The following is a 24,833-nucleotide window of genomic DNA, read 5'->3' as shown; positions in this document are numbered from 1 at the left end:
TGATAAATATAGATGCTAAAATTCTCAACAAAATTCTAGCAAATAGGATCCAGCATTACATCAGAAATATCATACACCATGACCAAATGCGATTTATTCCTGTAATGCAAGGATGGTACAATATCCACAAACCAATAAATGTGATACATCACATACATAAATTGAGACAAAAATCACACAATCATATCAATTGATGCAGAAAAATAATTTGACAAAATCCAACACCCTTTCTTGATAAAAACTCTCAGCAAAGTAGGAATAGAGGGAACATACCTCAACATAATAAAAGCCTTATATGACTAACCTAGAGCCAACATCATACTCAATGGGCAAAAACTAAAACCACTTCCTCTAAGAACAGGAACAAGACAGGGATGACCACTTTCACCAATCCTGTTCGACATAGTACTGGAAGTGCTAGCTATAGCAAATAGACAAGAAGAAGAAATAAAAGGCATCACAATTGGAAAGAAAGAAGTAAAATTGTCATTATTCACAGATGACATGATATTGTACACAGAAAACCCTAAGGACTCCATCAAAAAACTACTAGACTTAATAAATGAATTTGGCAATGTAGCAAGATACAAAATGAACACCCAGAAATCTATGTTGTGTTTTTTTTTATACACCAATAATAAACTCACAGAAAGAGAAAGTTAAAAAAAAAAAAAAACAATCCCATTTACCATTGCACTAAAAATAAATTTAAGATACCTAGGAATAAACTTAACTAAGGAGGTAAAAGACCTATACTCAGCAAACTACAGGACATTGAAAAAAGAGATAGAGGAAGACGTAAACAAATGGAAGAACATACTATGTTCATTAATTGGTAGAATCAACATCATTAAAACTACCCAAAGCAATTTATAGATTCAATGCAATCCCCATTAAAATACCAATGGCATATTTCAAGACCTAGAAAAAACTCTCCAAAAATTAATCTGGAATAAAAAAATGACCCCAGGTAGCCACAGCAATCCTGAGAAAGAAGAACAGTTGGAGGGATCACAACACCAGATATCAAGCTTACAAAGCCAGATTACAAAGCCACTGTTCTCAAAACTGCCTCATTCTGGCATAAGAACAGACATACAGACAAATGGAACAGAACAGAGAACCCAGAAATCAACCCAAGCATTATGCTCAATTAATATTTGACAAAGGAGGCAAGAACACACAGTGGAGTCACAACAGTCTCTTCAATAAATGGTGTTCGGATAATTGGTCAAATACATGCAAAAAAAAATGAAAATAGATCACCAACTTATAGCATACACAAAAATAAACTCAAAATGGATAAAAGACTTAAATGTTATACAGGAAACCTTAAAAAATCTTAGAAGACTCCAGAGGCAGCAAAATATCAGACATATGTCTTAGCAATATCTTTACTGATACAGCTCCTATGGCAATGGAAACTAAGGAGGAACAAACAAACAAAACAAAAGGGACTACATCAAAATAAAAAGCTTCTGCACAGAAAAAAGAAGCCATCAACAAAACAATAAGAAAGCCCACTGCATGTGAGAACATATCTGCTAATGTTATCTCAGATAAGGGTTTAATCTCCAAAATTTACAGGGAACTCATACAACTTAACAAAAGGAAGAAAAACAATCCAATCAAAAAATGGGCAAAGGACTTAAATAGACATTTTTCAAAAGAGGACATACAGAAGGCCCAGAGACATATAAGAGCATGCTCAAAGTCACTAATCATCTGAGATGCAAATCAAAACAACAATGAGGTACCATCTCACACAGTGAGAATGGCTAACATCAACAAATCAACAAATGACAAGTGTTAGCAAGTATGTGGAGAAAAAGAAACCCTCATGCACTGCTGGAATGCAGACTGGTGCAGCCACTGTGGAGGATAGTATAGAATTTCCTCAGAAAGTTAAAAATGGAACTCCCATTTGACCCAGTAATCCTACTTCTAGGACTATATCCCAAGAAACCAGAAACACCAATCAGAAAGGTTATATGCACCCCTATGTTCATAGCAGCACAATATACAATAGCTAAGATCTGGAAACAACCTAAGTGCATCTGTCAAAAGATGAGTGGATTAAAAAACAGTGGTACATCTACACGATGGAATACTATGCTGCTATAAAAAAGAAGGAACTCTTACCATTTGCAACAGCATGGATGGAACTGGAGAGCATTATGCTAAGTGAAATAAGCCAGTCGGAGAAAGATAAATATCACATGATATCACTCATATGTGGGATATACTAGTAATGAACAACATAAACTAATGAACAAAAATAGATTGAGAAACAAAGAAACACTGATCAGTCCATCCAACCTCAGAGAGAAGGCAGGGGAGGGGGTGTTGGGAGATTAACCAAAGGACTTGTATACATGCATATTGGCATGGCCAATGGACACAGACTCTGGGGTGATGTGGGCTTGTCCTTGGGTACTGGAGTGACAGAGGAGGGGTCAATCAGGGGAAAAGGAGACATATGTAATACTTTAAACAATAAAAAAGTTATCAAATAATACACTTTTAAAATATGCATTTTATTATGTTAATTAAATATAAATTAAGCAGTTAAAATTTAATAAACAACTCATTAAGAAGATAGGCAAAATATATGAAAGACAATTCACTAACAAGAAATGTCCCATAAGTCTATGAAAAGATATGCACTCTCACTAACAATTAGGGAAATACCATAGTAATAGTGGTTCCATTTTACAATCTAAAGATTAGCAAAATTAAAAAAGGTGACAATACCAAATTTTGTTAAGTGCTATGGAAAACAAAAAAATCTCATATACTGCTACTAGGAGAGTGAAATAGCAAAATCATATTAAGAGTAATTTTTGCAATATTGACTGACATTGAAAATGTATATATATATGAATACCCAAAGACCCAGCAAATTGAATTTCTAGAGAAAACCCTTATGTATGTGCGTCACAGTACACATGAAAGATCTTTATTGAAATAATATTTGCAAAAGAAAAATAACAAAAGGAATAGAAATGTACACTATTAAAAATAAATAAAATAAATAAATGAATAAACATATTCCTAAAGATTTAATACTAGGTAATAGTTAAACTCTATAGATATCATGAATCAAATATTGGGAAAATAGTTTTTAGAATGAAATACATAGAGTACAATAATGTAATTAAAATTTAAAATACACAAAACTGTACTATATATTCTATAAAGAATCACATTTGGGTAATAAATGTACAGTAATGTTAGTGGGAAAGATTTCAATTATACCAAATTTATTATGATAGTTACTTTTAGAAGATATAGTGGAAGTGGTAAGTAGTACTGTCATGGAGAACAAAAGAGATTTTAAGTTTATCCATACTGATCTGTCTCTTTAATGAAAAATGTATGTGTATGTGTCTGTGTGCATGAAGCACTGATATTTGTAATATTATTCTATTCATATTTCTGTGATTTTAAATAATTTAAACAAAAGAGTAACTTTGTATATTTGTTTTAAGATAAAAATAAGCTAATAAATTCAGAACTTGTCATAAAACTGTAAATGTTAAATATTGGTAAGGCATACACTTCTTACTTAAACTAAGTTTTAGGCAAAATTATGCATCTTTTTCCCATTAAGTATTGATAAATGAATGTACTTTCAAAGCCTTTCAATCTTTTCATTATTTATTAAGTAATTGGCAATTAAGTGAAAAACACACCCGTAACCAAATTACAAATGCCCCCCAAAATAACAATAACAAAGTGAAGGGACCAGAAGGAAGTGGGAGTAGGAATGTGGAGATATGCCTGCCTTTCCAATGTTCCACACCAGGCTTAGCTCATTGTTAGCACTCCGTAAATGTTAAACAACAACAATAATAATTGGGTACCATCTGCAAATTTAGAGTGATAGAAATATACAGGGTTGACAACCCTAAAGACCAGACTTACCTTACTGATTATTCCCAACATATACAGCATTTTCTTAGCTCAGTTAATAGCATAAGTATTCTGTCACTCAGACTAAAAATCTACCACACTCCCCTCTAAACAGTCCCATTATCTTTAAGTCTACCCTGTCTATCATCACTTGCAAACCTTTCAAAAGCCTACCTGTTTCTAGTCTCTTCCCCTTCTAAACAGTACTTACTGTGTTTTCATTTTTTTAAGAAAAAAAGCAAGTCTAGTTCTATTGGTTACTTGCTTTAAAAACTCTGTTCATGTTTCATTGCCAAGAGAAAAAAGTCAATATTTTAGCTTGGTATATAGACTCTTTAATGTATTACCTCAACTCATGTTTTCAAAATAACATCATGTTACAATTACTTGAAAACCTTCTCATGCATCCTGTGAGTCCCACATACAAGGCTAATTGACATTTGTCACACAAAACATCCCATGCATTAAGTACTCACACTTCTTCCTCATTATAGAATTGTCTTTTCCTCACCTCTACCTATTGGATTCCTACCTCTTCTTTAAAGCTCCTCTTAAAGTCATCTTCTCTTTTTTTTTAATATTTCTTCTTCTTTTTTTAAAAAAAATATATTTTATTAATTTTTTACAGAGAGGAAAGGAGAGGGAGAAAGGAGAGGGATAGAGAGTTAGAAACATCGATGAGAGAGAAACATTGATCAGCTGCCTCCTGCACACCCCCTACTGGGGATGAGCCCACAACACAGGTACATGCCCTTGACTGGGGCCCAGGACCCTTCAGTCCGTAGGCCGACACTCTATCCACCGAGCCAAACCGGCCACGGCAAAGTCATCTTCTCTTAAAGCACATCTCTGATCCTCTCAGGAGAATCGAATTTCTCTCTCATTTCTCTTTTAACATATTATTTGCGTCTTTCACACCATATAGTCTGCTTTATTTTAATGATTATAGCTAAAGTTTATTAAACATTTATTATTTATCAACTATTTTAAGTTCTTTTTATTTTTGTATATTAACACCTATGTTAACAACAGTTCTAGAAGAATATTTATTAGTCACTTTATAGATGAGAAAACTAAGGTATAGAGCAGCCGTGGGCAAACTACGGCCTGCGGGCCGGATCCGGCCCGTTTGAAATGAATAAAACTAAAAATAAAAAAGACCGTACCCTTTTATGTAATGATGTTTACTTTGAATTTATATTAGTTCGCACAAACACTCCATCCCTGCTTTTGTTCCGGCCCTCCGGTCCAGTTTAAGAACCCATTGTGGCCCTCGAGTCAAAAAGTTTGTCCACCCCTGATATAGAGAAATCAGCTAATTTGCCAGAGCTGAGATTTGAATCCAGGGTGACAGCTCTTAACCATTTAACTACTACGGATGAGCTACCTGTCCTGCTACTAGATTCTGAGTGAATTGAAAGCAGGTGATTGTCTTATCAGCAGTTCACCAATTTCTCATCCCCCAAACCACATAAATGTCCATTTCTTCACAGTACATAACAGAACTTCATATAACTGGTGCATAAGCTATGTTATGGAATGGAAAAAAAGTTTCAACCTTAGACTAATATTGACTCAGCAAAGAAAAACTAAATAATCTCTCATTTCTTATATCCTTTCCCCACCAAGAATGGAGACGAAGTAGAAAGGCCTTGGAGTTCATTAGTTCTGGCCTATCCTCCCCACTGGTAATAATTAGTAGCTATTTTGTGTTTCATATTCCAAAACTGGAGGTAGAGCTACCCTGAAAACATTTTCAACACTCACAAGGCAGTATTTTGGAAGGCTTAAGCCTTTGAGACAATTAGGTAAAATTATCCACAGGAAATACTAGGGACTGTTTAGAGGGGAGTGTTGTAGACTGAATGTTTGTGTGGCCTTCTCCCTATTTATATGATGAAATCCTAATGTTACTAGGCAGTGTTACCTTTGGGAGGTAAGTAGGTCATGAAGGTGGAGACTTATGGAACCTGAAAAGGATTACTGCTCTTTTAGGAAGAAACAGGAGAGTTTGTTCCCCCCACCACCCCCTCTCTCTCTGCTCTCCACCATATGACAATATGGCAATTTGCAAACCAGGAAGGGGTCCTCACCTGACACTGGATCTTCCAGCATCTTAATCTTGGATGTCTCAGTCTCCAGAACTATGAGAAACAAATGTTAAAGCTACCCAGCCTTTGGTTATTTATTATAGCAGCCTGAACTAAGAGAGGCCGTAACCCTGTAAACTGGTAGGTGTGGTCTCCCTGGAAACTGGATAGAAAATAGCTGTGCTGGTTTCACTAGAGGCCTTGCTCAAAGGACTTCAGTGCTGAGGAAAAGTAGGGGATCCCTTTGTTCCATGAAGACAACAATCAGGAAGGTCATTATTTATAGCATAATGCCTTAGAAACCAAAGTAAACAATGATACTGATGGAAATAACTAGACTCTTTTTTTTTTTCAGACTCTTAAGACATCTCCACTTGTACCCATTTTTAAGGACATAAGTGCCAGCAAGAAAAGAGCTCATTAAAAATTGATAGTCAACTTATTGCCAATCTAAATCAGTTGGGAGTATATAGGAAATTATCATTTGATTTAGTAAAATAAGGAAATTCTGTGGAATATTTAATACCTACTAGAGTTAATGAGTCAATTGTCCAATCAAACCAGTGTGGAATTCATTTGTAAAATACTTAATGGTTTATAAAGAATAGACAACATTTTTGTCTTGGTTGGTTTTTGATAGATCCTGTAATCCATTGGTAGAGGAACAATGACAATATGTTTAAGTCCAAATTTTATGAAATCATATCCTATCTGATAAAAGAGAAACATGGTAATTGACATACAACTGCTACCCTTCCCATTGGCTAATCAGGGCAATATGCAAATTAACTGCCAGCCAAGATGGCAGCCGGAAGCCAGGCAGCTTAAACTGAACATGAGGCTTGCTTGCTTCAGTGACGGAGGACTGCAACGTTCCTTGCCTGCCTTGCCGGCCTCTGAGCTTGCAGTTTAAGAAACATTGTAACAAATACAGAAGCTAAACAAAACCCCAGAAACCAGCTTTCAGCGAGCCGGGATCTCAGAGCTGGAGTTGATACAGAGTTTCGATTATAGAACCTAAACAAACCAGATACCTACTTTCAGCAGCTGAGCCCTCAGAGCTGGAGCCAAGCCTCAGAGCTAAAGCTGGCCCAGAATAAAAAAAGAAAAAGAAAAAAAGGAGCGGTTGGGAGCTTCAGTCACAGCCTGAAAACAGCCCTCAGCCCCTCATACAGACTGGCCAGGCACCCCATTGGGGACCCCCACCCTGAAGGGTGTGTGGCCAGCTGCAAACAGCCATCATTCCCTCATCCAGGCTGGCCAGGCACACCAGTGGGGACCCCTACCCTGATCCAGGACACCCTTCAGGGCAAACCAGCCAGCCCCCACCCATGCACCAGGCCTCTATTCTATATAGTAAAAAGGCATATTCTATATAATATGCCTCCCAGTACCTGGATCAGCAGAGCTGAGAGGCCTCCAGGCACCGGGATCAGTGAGACAGGGGGCAGCGCCCAAACCCCCAGATTGCCTTGCGGCTCTGTGTGTGACAGGGGGTGGGGCCACAACCTCCCTATCGGCCCTGCTCTGTTCGTGACAGGGGAAGGCGCCCAACCCCCTGATCGGCCCTGCTCTGTGCCTGATAGGGGGGAGCTCCCCAACCCCCTGATCACCCTGTGGCTCTGTGTGTGACAGGGTGCGGTGCCCCAACCCCCCGACCCCACGGGCCCTGCTCTGTGTGTGACGGGGTAGAGCCATAACCTCCCCATCGGCCCTGCCCTGAGTGTGAGAGTGGTGGCGTCCCAACACCCTGATCGGCTCTGCTCTGTGGGTGATAGAGGGCGGCACCCCCCACACACGGGCCCTGCTCTGTATGTGATGGGGTAGAGCCATAACCTCCCCATCTACCCTGCCCTGATTGTGACAGTGGCGGTGCCCCAACCCCCTGATTGGCCCTGCTCTGTGGGTGATAGAGGGCGGCACCCAAACCCCTTTATCCTCCCTGCTCTGTGTGTATCAGGCGGCGGTGCACCAACTCCCCTATCGGCCCTACTCTGTGAGTGACAGGGGGGAGCTCCCCAACCCCCTGATGGGCCCTGCTCTGTGTGTGACAGGGGGGAGCTCCCCAACCCCCTGATCGGCCCTGCTCTGTGCGTGACAGGGGGCAGCACCCCAATCCCCTGATTGGCCCTGCTCTGTGCATGACAGGGGGTGCGCCGCAACCTCCCCATCGACCCTGCCTTGAGTGTGACAGGGGGCGGTGCCCCAACCCCCCAATCGGCCCTACCATGAGCGTGACTGAGGGTGGCATCGCAACCTCCCAATCCGCCCTGCTCTGTGTATGACAGGAGGCTGCGATGCCGGGGTCCAACCCCAGCAGATCCAGGGGTCCCCAAAGATGTGGATGGAGTCGGTGAAAAAGGAATGACACAGAGACAGTGTTCAGTTGATCAGCAGCCTAGCCAGGATCTCTAGCCAGGATCTCCAGCCAAGTTCTGGTCTGGATCTCCAGCGAAGTTCTGGTTTGGATCTCCAGCGAAGTTCTGGCTAGGATCTCCAGCAAGGTTCTGTGTCCATGTTCTCTCGCTAGGTTCTGTCTCTAGTTTCTGAGGCCAGTTTCTGTCCAGGATCTTTTGCCATGTTCTCTCCAGCGAAGTTCTTCTGTCTCTAGAGAACGTTCTGTGTAGGTTCTGTGCCAAGGTTCTGTCTCTTGCTGTCTTATTACATCTGTATTTATACCAGTTGATTCAATCCTATCAATCTCTATTACAAAGGTTAGGGTGTTTCTTATCTCCATTCCAGGGAGTAAAGATTATGTAGCTTAAGCATGATTGTTCATAGTTAAAGTGATTAATTACCCACCTGGCACTTAGTTAAGAGGTTTTATTCCCTCCCTAACTTCAGGGGAAAATCCCTACCTGGGGAAACAACCTTTCTCAGCGACCTTGGTTAAAACACATAGTGCCAAGAAGGTGAGCAAACATATTAAGAACAGTATGCCATATATGCCAGGTCCTTTGAAACAGCAAGGATGGACCGGCTCCTGGCAAATTGGCAGGAGATCCTAAGCAGAACCTCTCTGGAGATCGAGACCAGAACTTGGCTGGAGATCCTGGCTAGGCTGCTGATCAACTGAACGCTGTCTCTGTGTCCTTCCTTCTTCGCTGACTCCGTCTACGCCTTTGGGAACCCCTGGACCTGCTGGGGTTGGACCCCAGCATATGGCGCCCGAACAGGGACCCCTAGGTAAGCCCCACTCTCAGGATGGATAGGACTCCACCGTAGAAAGAGGGTGGATAGTCTTCGCCGACTCCATCCACACCTTTTGGAACCCCTGGAACAGGATTCCCATAGGTAAGCCCCCCCCCATTGAGAACCCCCACATTCGGGACGGATAGGACTCCACCAGGATGCTACAAACCCCCCTATAGAGGATAAGTAGGGTAAGAAGGTGGATAGTACAGAACTTAGATTGAGAAGATGTGCCATACTGAGTCCAAAGAAAGAAGACTCTGTATTGATCTTTAGATTAAGAAGATGTGCCATACTGAGTCTAAAGAAATAAGACTCTGTATTGATCTTTTAACACATATGCTTGCTAACAGAGGAATTAAGGTTACTCCCAGTCAGATGGAACATTTTATACAAGAAATACGTCCATGCTTTTCTGAGGAAGGAAAGGTGCCCAAAAGGTAAATGTAGAGGCATGGGAGAAGGTAGGCCCAAGGAGCCTTATCCTTACCCCCACTGCAGCCTTTCCACCCCGGGAAAGTGCAGGATTGTCAAGCTCTCCCTGGGGTGATAGATCAGGACTCAGGTAATAGCGGAAAGCGCCAATCCTACTCTTAAAATGGATACAAGAGAGAATTTGGGGTTTTTCTTTTTAATGCCTGCTTTTAAAAAATAAAAAAGGGGGAATTTGCAGGGAGCCGGTCCATGCTTGCTGTTTCAAAGGACCTGGACCCGCTGGGGTTGGACCCCAGCACTGCACCTCAACTCCCCAATCGGCCCTGCTCTGAGCCCAACCAGGGGCTGCACCTAGGAATTGGGCCTGCCCTCTGCCGCCAGGGAGCAGGCCTAAGCCAGCAGGTCGTTATCTCCCGAGGGGTCCCAGACTGCGAGAGGGCACAGGCCGGGCTGAGGGACCCCCCTGCCCCGAGTGCACAAATTTTTGTGCACCGGGCCTCTAGTAATTTTATAAAATAAATTAAAACAAAACTAATGGGTTATCTTTTTTCTTTCTTAAAAGAATCAATTACAGTCCTGCCTGGTTTGGAGAATCATTCCATGCACCAACAGGTCACTGGTCCCATCCTGGTCAGGGCACATTTCTTGGTTTCTTTGTTTCGGTTAGATCCCAGTGTAACAGGAGGCAGCCAATTCCTGCATATCTCTCTCTCTCTCTCTCTCTCTCTCTCTCTCTCTCTCTCTCTCTCCCTGCCCCCCCCCTTACCCTCTCTCTATAATAGGTAGAACATATCCTCAGATAAGGATTTAAAAAAGAATCAGCCCAACTGGCATGGCTCAGTGGTTGAGCATCAACCTGTGAACCAGGAAGTCAGGGTTCGATTCCTGGTCAGGGGATATGCCCAAGTTGCAGGCTCAATTCCCAGTGGGAGGTGTGCAACTTAGAAACTATGGTTAGAGCAACACTGAATATAGTTAGATAAATTATAATCCATCTATATATATAAAAGCCTAAGCAACCAGCTGACTGGCTGGCAGCTATAATGCACAATGACCACCAGGGGGCAAACACTCAATGCACAGGCATGGAAACATGGGACAGACTGATGAATCTCAGAGGGAAGGAGGGAGGGAGGAGGGAGGGAAGAGATTAACCAAAGATCTTACATGCATACTAGAGGCCTGGTGAACAGATTCATGCAGCTGTGGGGTCCCTGGGACTGGCTTGTGGGGATCAGGCTGAAACTGGCTCTCTGACATCCCCCAAGGGGTCCCAGATTGTGAGAGGGCTCATGGCAGGCCAAGGGACCCCACCAGTGGATTAATCCTTGCACTAGGCCTCTACTATATTATAAAAAATAATGGGTATGGAGACTACACTTAAAAATGTATATTCAATTTAACTCAATAAGTATGTATTCCACAGTGGGCATATAGTAGTTAAGAAGTCAGATACTATCTCTGTCCTTAGGAAGCCAAACTTTTCATGAAATTGTAAATTGTAGCTACAGTGTGATTTCAGCAGGCAAACTTTGTTAGCATGTGTGCGAATAATTAAATGAAAAATAAAGGAAAATATTTTGTGCCTGAATTTTAAGGCAGTGAGTAAAATTTTGAATGATTTTTTTTATTTGTGTGTTTTCTACAATATTGTTTAGGCAATACATTTAGAAATGATAAATTATGACTAACAATTACTCAATCCATTGGCACTAACATATTTTTGAGTTCTATTAGGTAACAGGTATCATGGTAAATATTTCACTTATATTTTCTTCTATAATCTTTATAATAACTGCATATGTTGAACTTTATCTTTAAAAAAATCAAGTTATTTGTCTAAAGTTAAACACCTAATAAATGGCTACATCCAGCATTGAGTGCCTATTTCCAAAAGCTCTGCTCTTAATCACTATTGCTAACTCATTGGAGAAGGTCCCATTTTCTCTGTGGATGTTCTATACCTCACTTAATTTCCTGTTGCTTTCATGCTGACATTAAACACTTAAAATAACTACCCTTAATCTGGCTGTGACCAGTGCAAGGTCTCCAAAGGGGTTTTCTGGCCCGGTACCAGAGATCCCAGATGGGAAACCCACACAAGCTGCCCCCCCAGGCCTACTTTGGCAGCATGTATTTCAGTCCCAGATGGAAACTGCAAGTGAACAAAACCAAACTTAACAGCTCAAATATGCAGACTTAATTCAATTCAAATTCTTTTATTTTAAGTTAAATGTTTTAAAAGTTAAAATCAAAGGATGGATAATTGCTTGGTTAAAATTTTTCCATGTTGCCTTTTGACTATGAAATGTAGCCCTCTAAATCATAGCGACTAATTGAAAAATAATACTGTTTTGGCATACATCTTCCCCCTTTAATAAGCCACTTTCATGGGTTTTCCCTTAAGTCTTTGTGTTTTCCTCATTTATTAAATCCTTATTTCACCTGATCATGTTTGATACACCATGTACTCATAATCTGATAAGAAGGCAAAAGATTTTTCTCCTTTCAATAATGCGGTAAACCCAGATGGCCACAACAATAAAATTATATATTTATATTTTAACCTTAGCTGTAGGGGTTAGGTTCCCCCTCATCAGTTCCTGGTATTCAAATTGTAATATTCCCAAGGATGTAGCATTAATATCAGCACTAGGAAATGTTCTCTCTTCCACAAATGGAAAAATATACTTTTTACAGTAAAAATGTTCTCAGCTAAATTGTTATGCCATCAGTCATCGAGTTGAGTAACTTTGGGCAATTTATATAATGTCTCTGACTTTCAATATCAGAGTAAAGGGACCAAGGGTACAGATGGTTTTATGGATAAAGATCAGCTTATAAATGAATTTTTCCATTAAGCCAATAGCTCAGATTTTTTTTCTGCAGGAGAAATTCTGTCTCAGTGGGAGGCTTTGTTCTCTTTCATAAGCCCTGACATTGATGGCTATATCTATGTGATGCGCTGTGTCTGTAATGACGACATGAAAATCTTTGTTTTGCTACCAGGAGCTTTATGTGTCCACATATATGGTCTATATTCTCTTTGATAACTTCCCACTTATTTGATACTGAATGATCCTCCTCTGGCTCAAAAAAGTCTTACTTTGGGGTTTACATTTTACAAAAAAAAGTATACCTCTATTAAATAGAAACTTAAATATATAATGTAAAGTAATTTAAAATCATCTCTCTACCTCATGTGGCTCCATTCCAAAGTGCAGGATGCCCCACTTGTCTTACTGTAGTTCCATATAGTTATTTTATGCACATGTTAGAGATCATGTGTGAATGCATGTTGAGAATGGAGACCAAAAATTACCAAGTAGTAAATGGAAGAGGTTAATATTCACATTTTAGGAGGATTCACCTAAAGCTACCTTTAAGAGGCATTTCTCAATATATATACAAGATGTACTGTTATTTCAAAAATATTTTTAAATGATTCTTCCTGCCCTGCACGTCATGCTGTTACAGTAAATCTAAATATTAAACTAATTTGGAGGAAGAGATTGAACCTACAGGAAGAAGTAAATTATGGAAAATGGAAGTTAAACAATATTTGCTGTAAGTTTAACTCACAAACTTTATCTTTTTAAAATATTTTTATTGGTTTCAGAGAGAGGAAGGGAGAGGGATAGAGAGATAGAAACATCAGTGATGAGAGAGAATCATTGATCAGCTGCCTCCTGCACACCCCTCACTGGGGATCCAGCCCGCATCTCGGCATGTGCCCTTGACCAGAATCGAAACTGGGACCCTTCACGCCACAGTCCGATGCTCTATCCACTGAGCCAAACTGTCTAGAGCACAAACTTTATTTTATAGGGAAGATATAGAATTCTATTTCTGTGAAGAGTTTCATTGAATTATAACGTCTGACTCTAATTGCTTAGGGGAAATTAATAACTTCTCATGATTTTAATTGTCTAAGAAAATCCTTATCCAGGTCTTTGAGGAAGGTGTTTAGCTGAAGTTTCACCAAAGGGGAAGGAAAGAAGGAGACAAGTACTTGGACAGTGAGAGAGAAACAGCCAGAACTGCAGGTTCAGTTAGATTCTCTGAGGGTAGAGTTATGGGAGCGTCTGAGGACTTACGGGAACTTGAGCTTTACTTCCACAGAGAGAACTGATTGGGTAACTAAGAGAGGTCAGGCCATTGCACCTGCAGGATGGCTATTCCGTACAACTCTTTGCAAGTACCAGCAATTGTGCCTTTGGGTTTTAGCCTTTGAGCAAAAAGGGGCCCAGGATTAACATTCAACAGTGGCATCTTCCAGCGGAAGGAGCAGAGCTAGTCATGGTGAGCGTACTAGCAAAAGAACCATGAATTTTCCCATTATCCTGAAACCAAGTAAGCTAGCAGAGCACCATAATGAGTAATATTGGGTATTCTTCTAGGTTAGCTAAAAGGGCCTTATTCCAGGTTTAAGCTAATCTGGGAAAAATGTAAATGTGGCATTTCTCACTTAAAGATTTTATAGAATACATCTATATATACTACATGTAAAATAAGTTCTACTGTCACTGAGAAGCCACAAGTATTTTTGAAAACAGGTTACTTTGATAGATTTATAAAGATTTAAGTAGAAATCTTGTTTCCAAAGATGAAGCATTTTTGGTTTTGAATATTCAGCAAAAAGTATGTGATGTCTTGCAGGAGAAGGATTGAGGAGAATATAAACAATGATTTAAATATCAGCAGCAATTTCAGATGAATCTATGTACATGTTTGTTACATGGCAGAGTATTTGCATAACCACTCACCCACCCAACCACTGGGATTAAATCTCATCATATTTTCAGTTTAACAAATTCTCAGACCACTTTTTCTTAAATCTTTAGACAGATGTCAAGACAGTTAGGTGCTAGATATCTAAATGGAAAAAAATATGATTTCCTGAAATCTGTCAGCTCCTACTTTCGTATAATTCATCATAAATATTAATTATCTCTACAGCAGCAAAAGTGGTAGCAAAAAGATAAATCACTGTTTAGACAAAGCGAATACTTTATAACAATGTAGAAATATAAATATTTAAGTAAATATATTCTGAGTGTGCTACATGTAAAATTTTACCAAAACATTATTTATATACTTTTATTGTACAATTAGAAATAATCCCCATAATAAATATTTGTACATTTGAGACTTGTAAAAGATACCTCTTCTCTGGTACTTCAGAGCTTCTTGGCCTCATCTGTATCTTGCTTGTACCCTCTGCTATGGATATCAACTTTGCATAAATATTTATAGCACCGTTCCTATTCCTGTGCCATGTATCTCTTATTTTCTGCTCCCAAGACTCCCATTTATTGAAAGGCTTATGAAGCAATGGGACTTATGAAAAATATTTGACTATTACCTTTCTTGGATAAAACTCTGATAAATGGAAAATAGGAAGTACTTGAGTAATGTTCCTCCTCACCATCCCCAAAAGAGACTGTCCTGAGATGCAATTTATGTAGCTTATTAGTAGCTAGAATATTAGTAATCAATTGCATTTTGCAGCAGCCAATTCAATAGCATGTCTAGTAATTGGATTTTCCTTTTTCTCTCCTTCACTCACCTCTTTCCCTCTTTCCTCACCCCTGCTCCCTCGTATTACACTTCGCAATAACATGGTCTTAGATAAGCCCTTCACCTCAGGCTCTGCTTTCTGTGAAACCCACGTTAAAACAAGACCTTCTATATAGTGGCCTGTGAATTGTTTATCCAGTTATTATATATTATTGAGACAGAAAATGTATTTTTAATCTATCTTTAATTTTTAAAGGTGCTATATATTCACATTATAAAAGAAAAGGTGGATTATTTAATTAAAATACATATGTACCTGTCTCTTGATCTGTTTTTGTTCATCAGTTTATGTTGTTCATTATATTCCATAAATGAGTGAAACCTCAGAGGGAAGGTAGGGGAGAGTGGGGGTAAGGGGGGAGATCAACCAAAGGACTTGTATGCATGCATATAAGCCTAACCAATGGGCACAGACAACAGAGAGGTGAGGGCATGAGTGGGGGGTAGCGGGCCAATGGGGCAATAAGGACACATATGCAATACCTTAATCAATAAAGAAAAAACTTATAAAAAAAAGAAACATTTTTTTTTGCTCTTTCTATAAAATATGCTATTTTGTGTAAAATGATAATCAATCTATTTTATTTGGAAGAATAAACAAATAAATTTTTACATAAAATATATATATGTATCATATCTTTTTAATTGTCAATGTATTCATATTATGTGCGCTTCTATAAATGAGGATTGTGTTTAAAAAGTGTATAATTTTTTAAAAAGCATTCCGTGCACATAAAGCAAAACCTATATAAAACATCACAAAATGGAAAATGAACAAACAATTAATTACTAGTATTAAATATTTTTGGGAGTTCTAGTCCACAATGATGACAAGGAAAGCTCCTGAATGGAGAATCACATCTATAGCTACAAATGGAGCAATTTTCTCAAAAAGAAATCCAGAACTAGCTGAGTAACTTCTACAAATTGAGCAAACAAGAAACTACTAAAAAAAAAAGAAATAGAGCGTCGAAAAGTCTGAGACACACTCTGTCACAAGCCCCAGCCTGACCACAGCAACATGCACAACTCCCAGCTTCTCCCTCAGGGGCGAAGGGTTTGGGCACAACATCAGTGCCCCAGATTTTTAGAATTCCACCTGAGAGAGGAACCCCTGAAATACTAGCTCTGAAACTTGATAGTGTTTGTATCCACAAGAACCAGAAGAATACAACAAACAATGAATGAGTTCTTAATGGGCTCAGGAGGACTCGCCGTGGCTATCTCCCCAAGGCTCAGTGCAGAGGCTAAAGACAGAATTTACCTCCATAAATATCAGCTTTCCTTCAGAAAACCTCGACACCTTCCATCGCCTTGCAAGCAAAGTTCCTACTCATCATCAGCTCAATACTCATGGTCTTCTACAATATATCCCCAACCCACATTTCTATTGTCTACATTTATTTTATTTAGCTTACAATGACTTCCCACCTCTTATTTTATGCACTCATTCTAGATTAATGATACCTAAATAGAGAAGAGACATAAAATAATATTTATCTCCTTTTCTGTTGTACACTGGAAGCTTCTCCTGCCTTTTGTTACTCTAAATTTTTGTTGATTGAGTGATGAGAGAGAGAGAGATTTGTTGTTCCACTTAGTTATACATTCATTGGTTGTTTTCTGTATGTGACCTTTAGGGATGACATTCTAACTAACTGAGCTACCCAGCCTTTTGTAACTCTATAAAGAATCATCTATGGTAACTTTCAGTCTGTTGTTAGCTGAACAATATTCTTTACCCCAAGGCAATTATTTCCTGATTCCAAGAATCTATGGATGCCACTTCATAAGGCAAAAAGAGACTTTGAAAATCTGATGGAGTTAAGAAGTTGAGGTAGGAATTACTGTGAGATTCTGGATTATGCACATGGCCTGATGTAATCACAAGGGGTCTTATAGGAGGGGTGCAGCAGGAGTCAGAGCTTGAGAAAAAGAGCCTGTGATGATGAAAGCAGAGATTGGAGTGATGCACTCTAATGATGGAGGAAGGAGCCCCAAGCCAAGAAAACTAGATGGCATTTAAGAGCTAAAAAAGCCAAAGAAGTGAGTTCTCTTCTGGTGACTCCGGAGAGAAACAACCATGTGAATACCTTGACTTGGTGTTAGCAAGTCAAACTGGTTTTGGACTTCTAGCGTCCAGAACTCTAAGAGAATGAATTTGTGTTGTTTTAAAACACCAAGTTTGAAATGCTCTGTTACAGCAGCAACAGGAAACTAATGTGGACTTTCGTACTTGGAAATGGGGTGCCATTGTAATAACGTCCTAAATATGTGGAAGTGGCTTTTGATTTGGGTGAGGAATAAAAGGTTGAAGCATTTTGAATATCATGGTGTAGTAAGGCAATATTATTTTAGAAAATACTTAAGTCATTGTAAACATACTATTGATAAAAATATGGATTTTAAAGGTGCCAATGGTAAGGACTTAGAAGCAAATGAGGCACATGTGATTAAAAATGGTAAGAGCCCTAGCTGGTTTGGCTCAATGGATAGAGCATTGGCTTGGGGACCAAAGGGTCCTGGGTTCAATTTCTGTCAAGGGCAGGTACCTTGGTTGCAGGTTCCTCCCCGGCCCAGGCCCTAGTCGGGGCTTGTGCAGGAGGCAACCAATCAATGTGTTTCTCTCACATCATATTTCATTCTGTCTTTCTATCTCTCTTCCACTCTCCCTAAAAACCAATGGAAAAATATTCTCGGGTGAAGATTAACCAAAAATAAATAAATAAATAGGAGGACCATTTTTGTATAGTGACAAACACTTCACTGAATTGCATTTTACAATTATGGGAAAAGCAGAACTTATAAGCTATGAATTTGGATATTCAATAGAGATGTGCAAGTAAATGTTAAAGGCATAGCCTACTTTGTTCTTCCTGCTTGTAGTTTAATGTGACAGGAAAAGACTCTTAAGCAAAAAGAAACCAGGACATGATTTGGTATCCTCAGCCTATCCTAATTGCAAAAGATGCTAATATTAGGTGATTCACTGTTAGGAAAGTGTTCACAGGAAAGACAAAGTGCAGTTGAACAAACTTTTGCTAGTGACTCAAAAGAGACAAAGATCACAATGTAGTTAGTCACACTGAGGTCTATTTGAATAGATTAGTAATGTAACCCATGAAACCTGTCAGCCCTATCAGAGAAAGTAAAAAGATAGAGATGGTTTATCTAGGAAATTCCTGTAGAGAAGCCTCCTGCCTATACACATGAAATACACAGGGGTTCACACAATTTTTGAGAACACAGAAGCACTGCAAGCTTGCCTAAATGGGACAGGGAGGGACTGAAAGAAGACTGTAAGGCCCTCAAAATTCCACAAGAAAAGAAATAAGATAACAAAAATAGTCAGTTTTAAATATGCTACCCTTCAGGAAAAAGGAAGGCTGTATTCCCAGTGTCCAGTTTGGCATGTAAGAAGCTGTCATTCTATCCTAACATATCTAAGAACTTGGACAAACTGAAAAATTAACAACTCTTTCTGGACCTGTCAGGAACCTTACATCACAGGGCCAAGCACTGTGCCTAAAATTGAGGAGACAGACAGGCAGATACAGACAATCCCACTTAATTGACAGAAATTTATTAGCAGTGGCAGGTTAGAAAAATCTAAACTGTTATTAAATTTATGGAGGCTCAAAGTGGATAATTCTGAGTTAAAAACCACAAGAGAACCCAAAGAGCCTACACCTTTTGAAAATTTTAGCTCCAGGAACTCTCTTTGTGAGGTTTTCATAGTAAAAATCAGAGAAAAATCCCTACTACTTCCAGCAGGGGGCAGAGAAAAGTAACCATTTTGGAGATATGCAAAAGCATTTTGTCCTCAATAAGGCCTGCCCCAATAAAATAAGTAAACAAAGAAATATAATCAATATGTTAGGAAAGGAAATAAAATAAAATCCCATTAAAAGCTTAATCAATAGAGAAAATCAATTAAATCAAAAGCTACATCTTTGAAAAGGTCAATAAAATCAATAAACCTGTAGACTTCAGACTCAAGAATGATATATTAATTCTTGCCTGGGACTCAAGCCTACCGGCCTGCTCTGAAAATTTTGAACTTAACCTCCTCCACAATTGCATGAGCTGATTCCGTAAAATCAATCTCAATCTCTCAATCTCTTTCCCTAATAAAAAGGCATAAATTAAAAGCATATGTGGCCTCTAGAAACATATTATCTAGAGCAGGGGTCCTCAAACTTTTTAAACAGGGGGCCAGTTCACTGTCCCTCAGACCGTTGGAGGGCCGGACTATAGCTTAAAAAAAAACACTATGAACAAATTCCTATGCACACTGCACATATCTTATTTTGAAGTAAAAAAACAAAACGGGAACAAATACAACATTTGTCTTTGCATGTGTCCTGCGGGCCGTAGTTTGAGGACCCCTGATCTAGAGACTCCATAAGGAACTGGAGTCAGCTGTGTTGCCACATTGAATACAGCCCAATGAATCTAATTTTGGACTTCTGGTCACCAGAATTGTAAATGAATACATTTGTATTGTTTTAAGTTTATGGTAATTTGCTAGAGTAGCCATAAGAAACTAATACAGGGTCTTATCCTTACTTAATTAGTAAAATATATCTGTCCTAGTATGTTGTTTTAGATAACAAAACCACACCTCTTTTTAAAGGACAAGTGTAATTGACTCAACCTGTGTCTCACTTTACATTATTTCAGCCCTCCTTTTCACTCTAGTTTTTACTATGTCATTAAGTGTACAGATCCAATTCATGGCAGCTCACCTCAGCTACACAGAGTAGCTTCACTTCTCTGCTGAGCTTCTCTTCCACTCCCCGTAGGTCAATGTCCAGAAAATTGTCAGCCATTGAGGGAGTTAAACCCTATGTGTCTACTTTTAACTAGTGTGGATGGCTGCTAGTGGAAATTATTTTCTTCTTCTGAAACTCAAGGACAGTAAAGAAACACTTTCTACTTGGTTTCTCTGAGGTATCTAGCAAGATGAATCCCCAGTTTTCCACTGTAGTTAAGACCTGATCGTTTATTTTTGGATTGGCTTTCTTTCTTCCCTTTTAAACCCTTCCTACTCCCACTTCTATCCCTTGGGATCACTTTCAAAAATAAACTAGCTGCATAAAAGCCCATACTTCGTGCCAGCTTTATGGGGAAACTAGCCTACATTGGTTGGCAACAGAAATAACCTTGGAAATCACACCATGAGAATAAGATTCTAAAACTAGAACACTCACCAGTCAGAGAGCAGTAAGGATGTGTTGCTGGCAGTAAGTAGAATGTGATAAGCCTTGCATGATATAGCATCAGAGTCACTAAGGATTTTACCAATTACAGATTGAGATTAGGTCAATGCAGGTAGGAGGTAAAACTTTAGCTTCTGTGGTAGTTTTAAGGGTTAACATTTTTATCAGTAGGCAACTGTACGTATAAAGTTGGTGATTTGACTGTTTTTTATTTACAGCTCCAAAAGCTTTAAGAAATAAAGTGATAGACTCGGGTAACTATGCTTTGAAAGTAAGAAGGCCTCCGTGACAACATTTTAAAAGGGCCTCCTTTCCTACAATTGCAAAGTAGAAGTCCAAGACTGACATATAAAGGTAGCCGCTAATTCTATACCTTGGTAGGTCTCTTATGCCAAAGACAAGGTGCTAATAGAAAAAAGAAAAGGGACTTGAGGTCTGCACTATTCGTTGGATTGTATAAGCTTGGAACCTTGAACTTCTAGATTCGCTTGACTTCTCAGACCCAGCACAGGCAGTTTGATTTGCTTATAATAGAAAAGATGCCTCTCATTCCCCGAGGTTCCTGCAAAGGCATCAGAGGCAGCTGCCTTGCAAGGTCACATTTGTTTTCACTAAAAAATGCCCCTGCCTCTCTTTTTTATCACCTCCTCCATAACAAATACAGACAGGAAAATAAGGCCCCTTATCAGGAATAGGTAGACAGGATAGGCATGGGGAGAGGGACAAGGGAGGGAGGGAGAGAGAGAATGAATCATTAAGCGAAACAGATAAAATGCTAACAATAGATGAATATACATGAATGTATATGGGTTTTCAATTTGCGATTGCTATTTTTTGGTAAGTCTAAAATTACTTCCAAATAAAAGAATTTAAAGTAGACATTTTCCAAAATGCACTTTAAAGAAATGAGGAAAAATAAGGCTCTTCCTCAAGAGATCCCTAAATGTTACATCTCTAAGGAGAGCAAGAGTTCAACAAGTATTCTTTGATTTTAGAATTTTAAGGGAGTTTAAAATCTTTTTAAGTTTATACTCAACATCCCAAACACATTTCAGGAATAAGTCTTAGATGATTAGGTGGATGGGTAGCTTTTATATCCAATAAAACATTTTTGTTAGACATGCCAGAGCAAGAGGTTGTGAAATTGCTGTGAGCTGGTTCAAAAGTAATCCAAGTCCTTGCTTGCATTCCAAACAAGCAACATCAAAAAGGAAGCCCAAGGAGCAGGTTGTTCTTTAAGTCATTGACTCCTTTGACCCTCAGAAATAGCTGAATCTTAATGGACAAAATAGTATTCATGAAATTGAATTTTCTAAAACCTTAAAAAGTAAGAAGCTTTGAAAATCTCCATAACGAATCACCCTTCTAACTTTAGCTAAACATTGATAGGAAAGATGTATACTTGTGATATCTGACAGGAAAAGAAAATTTAAAAATATGACTGAGATTATTTGTTTTGTTGTTCCAACTGATGAAATATTTCACCCACTTTTATAATTTACTGTTCAAATACAAATGGTGCCCTGGCAAGTATTATTCAGTGATTACAGAATCAGCCCACACACCAAAGTTATTCGGGTTTGAGCCCTGACCCCAGTCAGGACTGTATGGGAGGAAACAAATCAATGTGTCTCTCACATCAATGTTTCTCTCTCCTCTCCTCTCCTCTCCTCTCCTCTCCTCTCCTCTCCTCTCCTCTCCTCTCCTCTCCTCTCCTCTCCTCTCCTCTCCTCTCCTCTCCTCTCCCCTCCCCTCCCCTCCCCTCCCCTCCCCTCCCCTCCCCTCCCCTCCCCTCCCCTCCCCTCTCCTCTCCTCTTTTCCTTCCCCACCCTGCCTTTCACTCTTTCTAAAAATCAATGGAAAAAATATCCTTGGGTGAGGATTAAGAAATTACAAATGGTAAAATTCTTCAACTAATGCCATCATATTGGAACCATTTAGGATGTATTAATCTTTACTTCTCTAATCTGACCTTAAAATCTTTAGCAGCTCTTTCTTCTTTCTCTCACATTACCGAAGCAACATTTGGATTGAACCCACACAGAAAATGGCACCAGAGAATGCATGCAGAGTAAGGGGACAGAAATAGTTTTCAGTACTTATTCTCAACACAAAATCATTGATTATGAAAACAATGCATGCATGACAGTAACTTTGGAGGAGTCCAAAAGTTCAGTGGAGAGGGCCAAGCACCCTGTTAGAGGAAGAAAAATACAAGAATGGATACATCGGGGAAGATAAGAAAGTTTCATATTACCTGTGACATTCTGTCTTCAAAGCATCTCAGTGCCAAGAGAAACCTTTTGGGCCCCTGATTTTTCCATGGGGTAAAGTGAGATCATGGTGAGTGCCCAGCTTCCCCAGCCATTTGGGACACTGCCACTTCTTTATTGCCCTACCCAGGACACTTAGGGGATAATCATAGCTGAAGAAACTAGGGGTAGGTAAGATCACAGAAAAAGTGGTGGGGATTCACAACAGCCACAGAAAACTCAACAAAGGACACAGTTTCTACTTACTGATGACTTCTCAGCAGATGCCTTGCAGGCCAGGAGAGAGTGGATGACATATTCAACATGCTGGGGTTGCAAATGAAGAAAACTATACCCAGAAAAAGTATCCTTTAAAATGAAGAAGAAATAAAGGCTTTCTCAGACAAATAAAAGATGAGGGATTTCATCACCACTAGATTTATCTTGAAAATAAGACCAAAGGGTGCCCTTCAAGTTGAAATAGAAGGATGCTAATTAGTAATGGAAAACATGGAAGTATAGAACTCCCTGGTCAAAGTAAGTATATAGTAAAATTAAGAATACTCTAACACTATAATATTGGTGCACAAAATACTTTTAACTCTAGCATGCAAGTTACAAGGCAAAAGTACTAAAAATAATGAAAGCTATAATATTTTGCTGCATACACAATTCTAACAGATGTAAATTTTGACATCAACAACACAAAATGTTGGAGGGGAGTGAAAGTATAGAATTTTGTGATTAAAGTTGTTATGAGCTTAAAATGGACAGTTATAAATAGAAGATGTTTTATGTAAGCTAATAATAACCACACAAATGTGTAATATATATATATATATATATATATATATATATATATATATATAATATACAAAAGATAAGAGAAAGGAATCAAAGCATACCACTAAATAAGTCATAAAATCACAAAATCACAAATCAGGACAGCAAGACAGGAAGAAAAGAACAAATGAACTATAAAACACTCACAAAACAATTAACAAAATATGAATAATAAGTCTTTATCTATAAATAATTAAATATAATTAGATTAAATTCTCCAATTAAAAAACATAGAATGGGTGAATTTTTTTTTTTTACCATGAAACAAAACTTTTATTAACATTTTGAACAGATTCAGTTATTACTGAACTGGTAATTTCTAAACTTAAATTGGGGCAAATGGCTAGAATGCAGAGTAGTGCCATCACTGGCACTATGAATGCAAAACTGAAGAATTAACAGCCACCCCTCAGACGGAGGACCAGGTGCAGGGTGGACTCTTTCTGGATGTTGTAGTCAGAAAGAGTCTAGCCATCTTCCAGCTGCTTGCCTGCAAAGATGAGCCTCTGCTGGTCAGGGGGGATGCCTTCCTTATCCTGGATCTTGGCCTTCACATTCTCAATGGTATCACTGGGCTCGACCTCCAGGGTGATGGTCTTGCCAGTCAGGGTCTTCACGAAGATCTGCATACCACCCCTCAGACGCAGGACCAGGTACAGGGTGGACTCTTTCTGGATGTTGTAGTCAGAAAGAGTGCGGCCATCTTCCAGCTGCTTGCCTGCAAAGATGAGCCTCTGCTGGTCGGGAGGGATGCCCTCCTTATCCTGGATCTTGGCTTTAACATTCTCAGTGGTGTCACTGGGCTCCACCTCCAGGGTGATGGTCTTGCCGGTCAGGGTCTTCACGAAGATTGGCATTTTGACCTGTTAGCGAGTGCGAAAATACCGCAAGTCCAAACCCGTCAAGTCTCCTCAACAACAACACAGCCCCTACAACGTCTTAAAAGATCCAACAATATGTTGTCTACAAGAGACTCATTTGGGCTTAAGAACACATATAGGCTGAAAGTAAAGGGATGAAAGAAGATATTCCATGCACATGGTAAACAAAAGAGAGTAGAGGCAACTATACTCATATTATTTAAAATAGATTGAAGCACTGTGACAAGAGACAAAGAAAGTCATTATCCACATATATATATAAACTAGAGGCCCGGTGCACAAAAATTTGTGCACTCGAGGGGGTGTGTCCCTCAACCTGGCCTGTGCCCTCTCGCAATCTCAGACCCCTCAGGGGATGACCACCTGCTGGCTTAGGCCTGTTCCCAGGGGGATTGGGCCTAAGCTGGCAATCAGACATCCCTC

At 39.2% G+C, this 24,833-nt stretch overlaps 1 protein-coding gene across 1 annotated transcript; it reads right to left on the bottom strand.

Annotated features, from left to right (window-relative positions):
• Positions 1-23,773: 23,773 nt before the first annotated feature.
• On the bottom strand, positions 23,774-24,463 carry LOC308516379 (polyubiquitin). The gene has a single exon (XM_081087328.1). The coding sequence runs from the start codon at positions 24,384-24,386 to the stop codon at positions 23,997-23,999; it is 390 nt and encodes a 129-aa protein (XP_080943454.1). The 5' UTR covers positions 24,387-24,463; the 3' UTR covers positions 23,774-23,996.
• Positions 24,464-24,833: the final 370 nt, after the last annotated feature.

This window comes from Myotis nattereri (assembly GCF_964212035.1).
Source record: "Myotis nattereri genome assembly, chromosome: 3".
Lineage (NCBI taxonomy): Eukaryota > Metazoa > Chordata > Mammalia > Chiroptera > Vespertilionidae > Myotis > Myotis nattereri.
This window is presented reverse-complemented; position numbering and strand designations above follow the sequence as displayed.

What these genes read in the sequence shown, in the direction of transcription:
- LOC308516379 (XM_081087328.1), bottom strand. Translation starts at nt 24,386, where the DNA reads ATGCCAATCTTCGTGAAGACCCTGACCGGCAAGACCATCACCCTGGAG.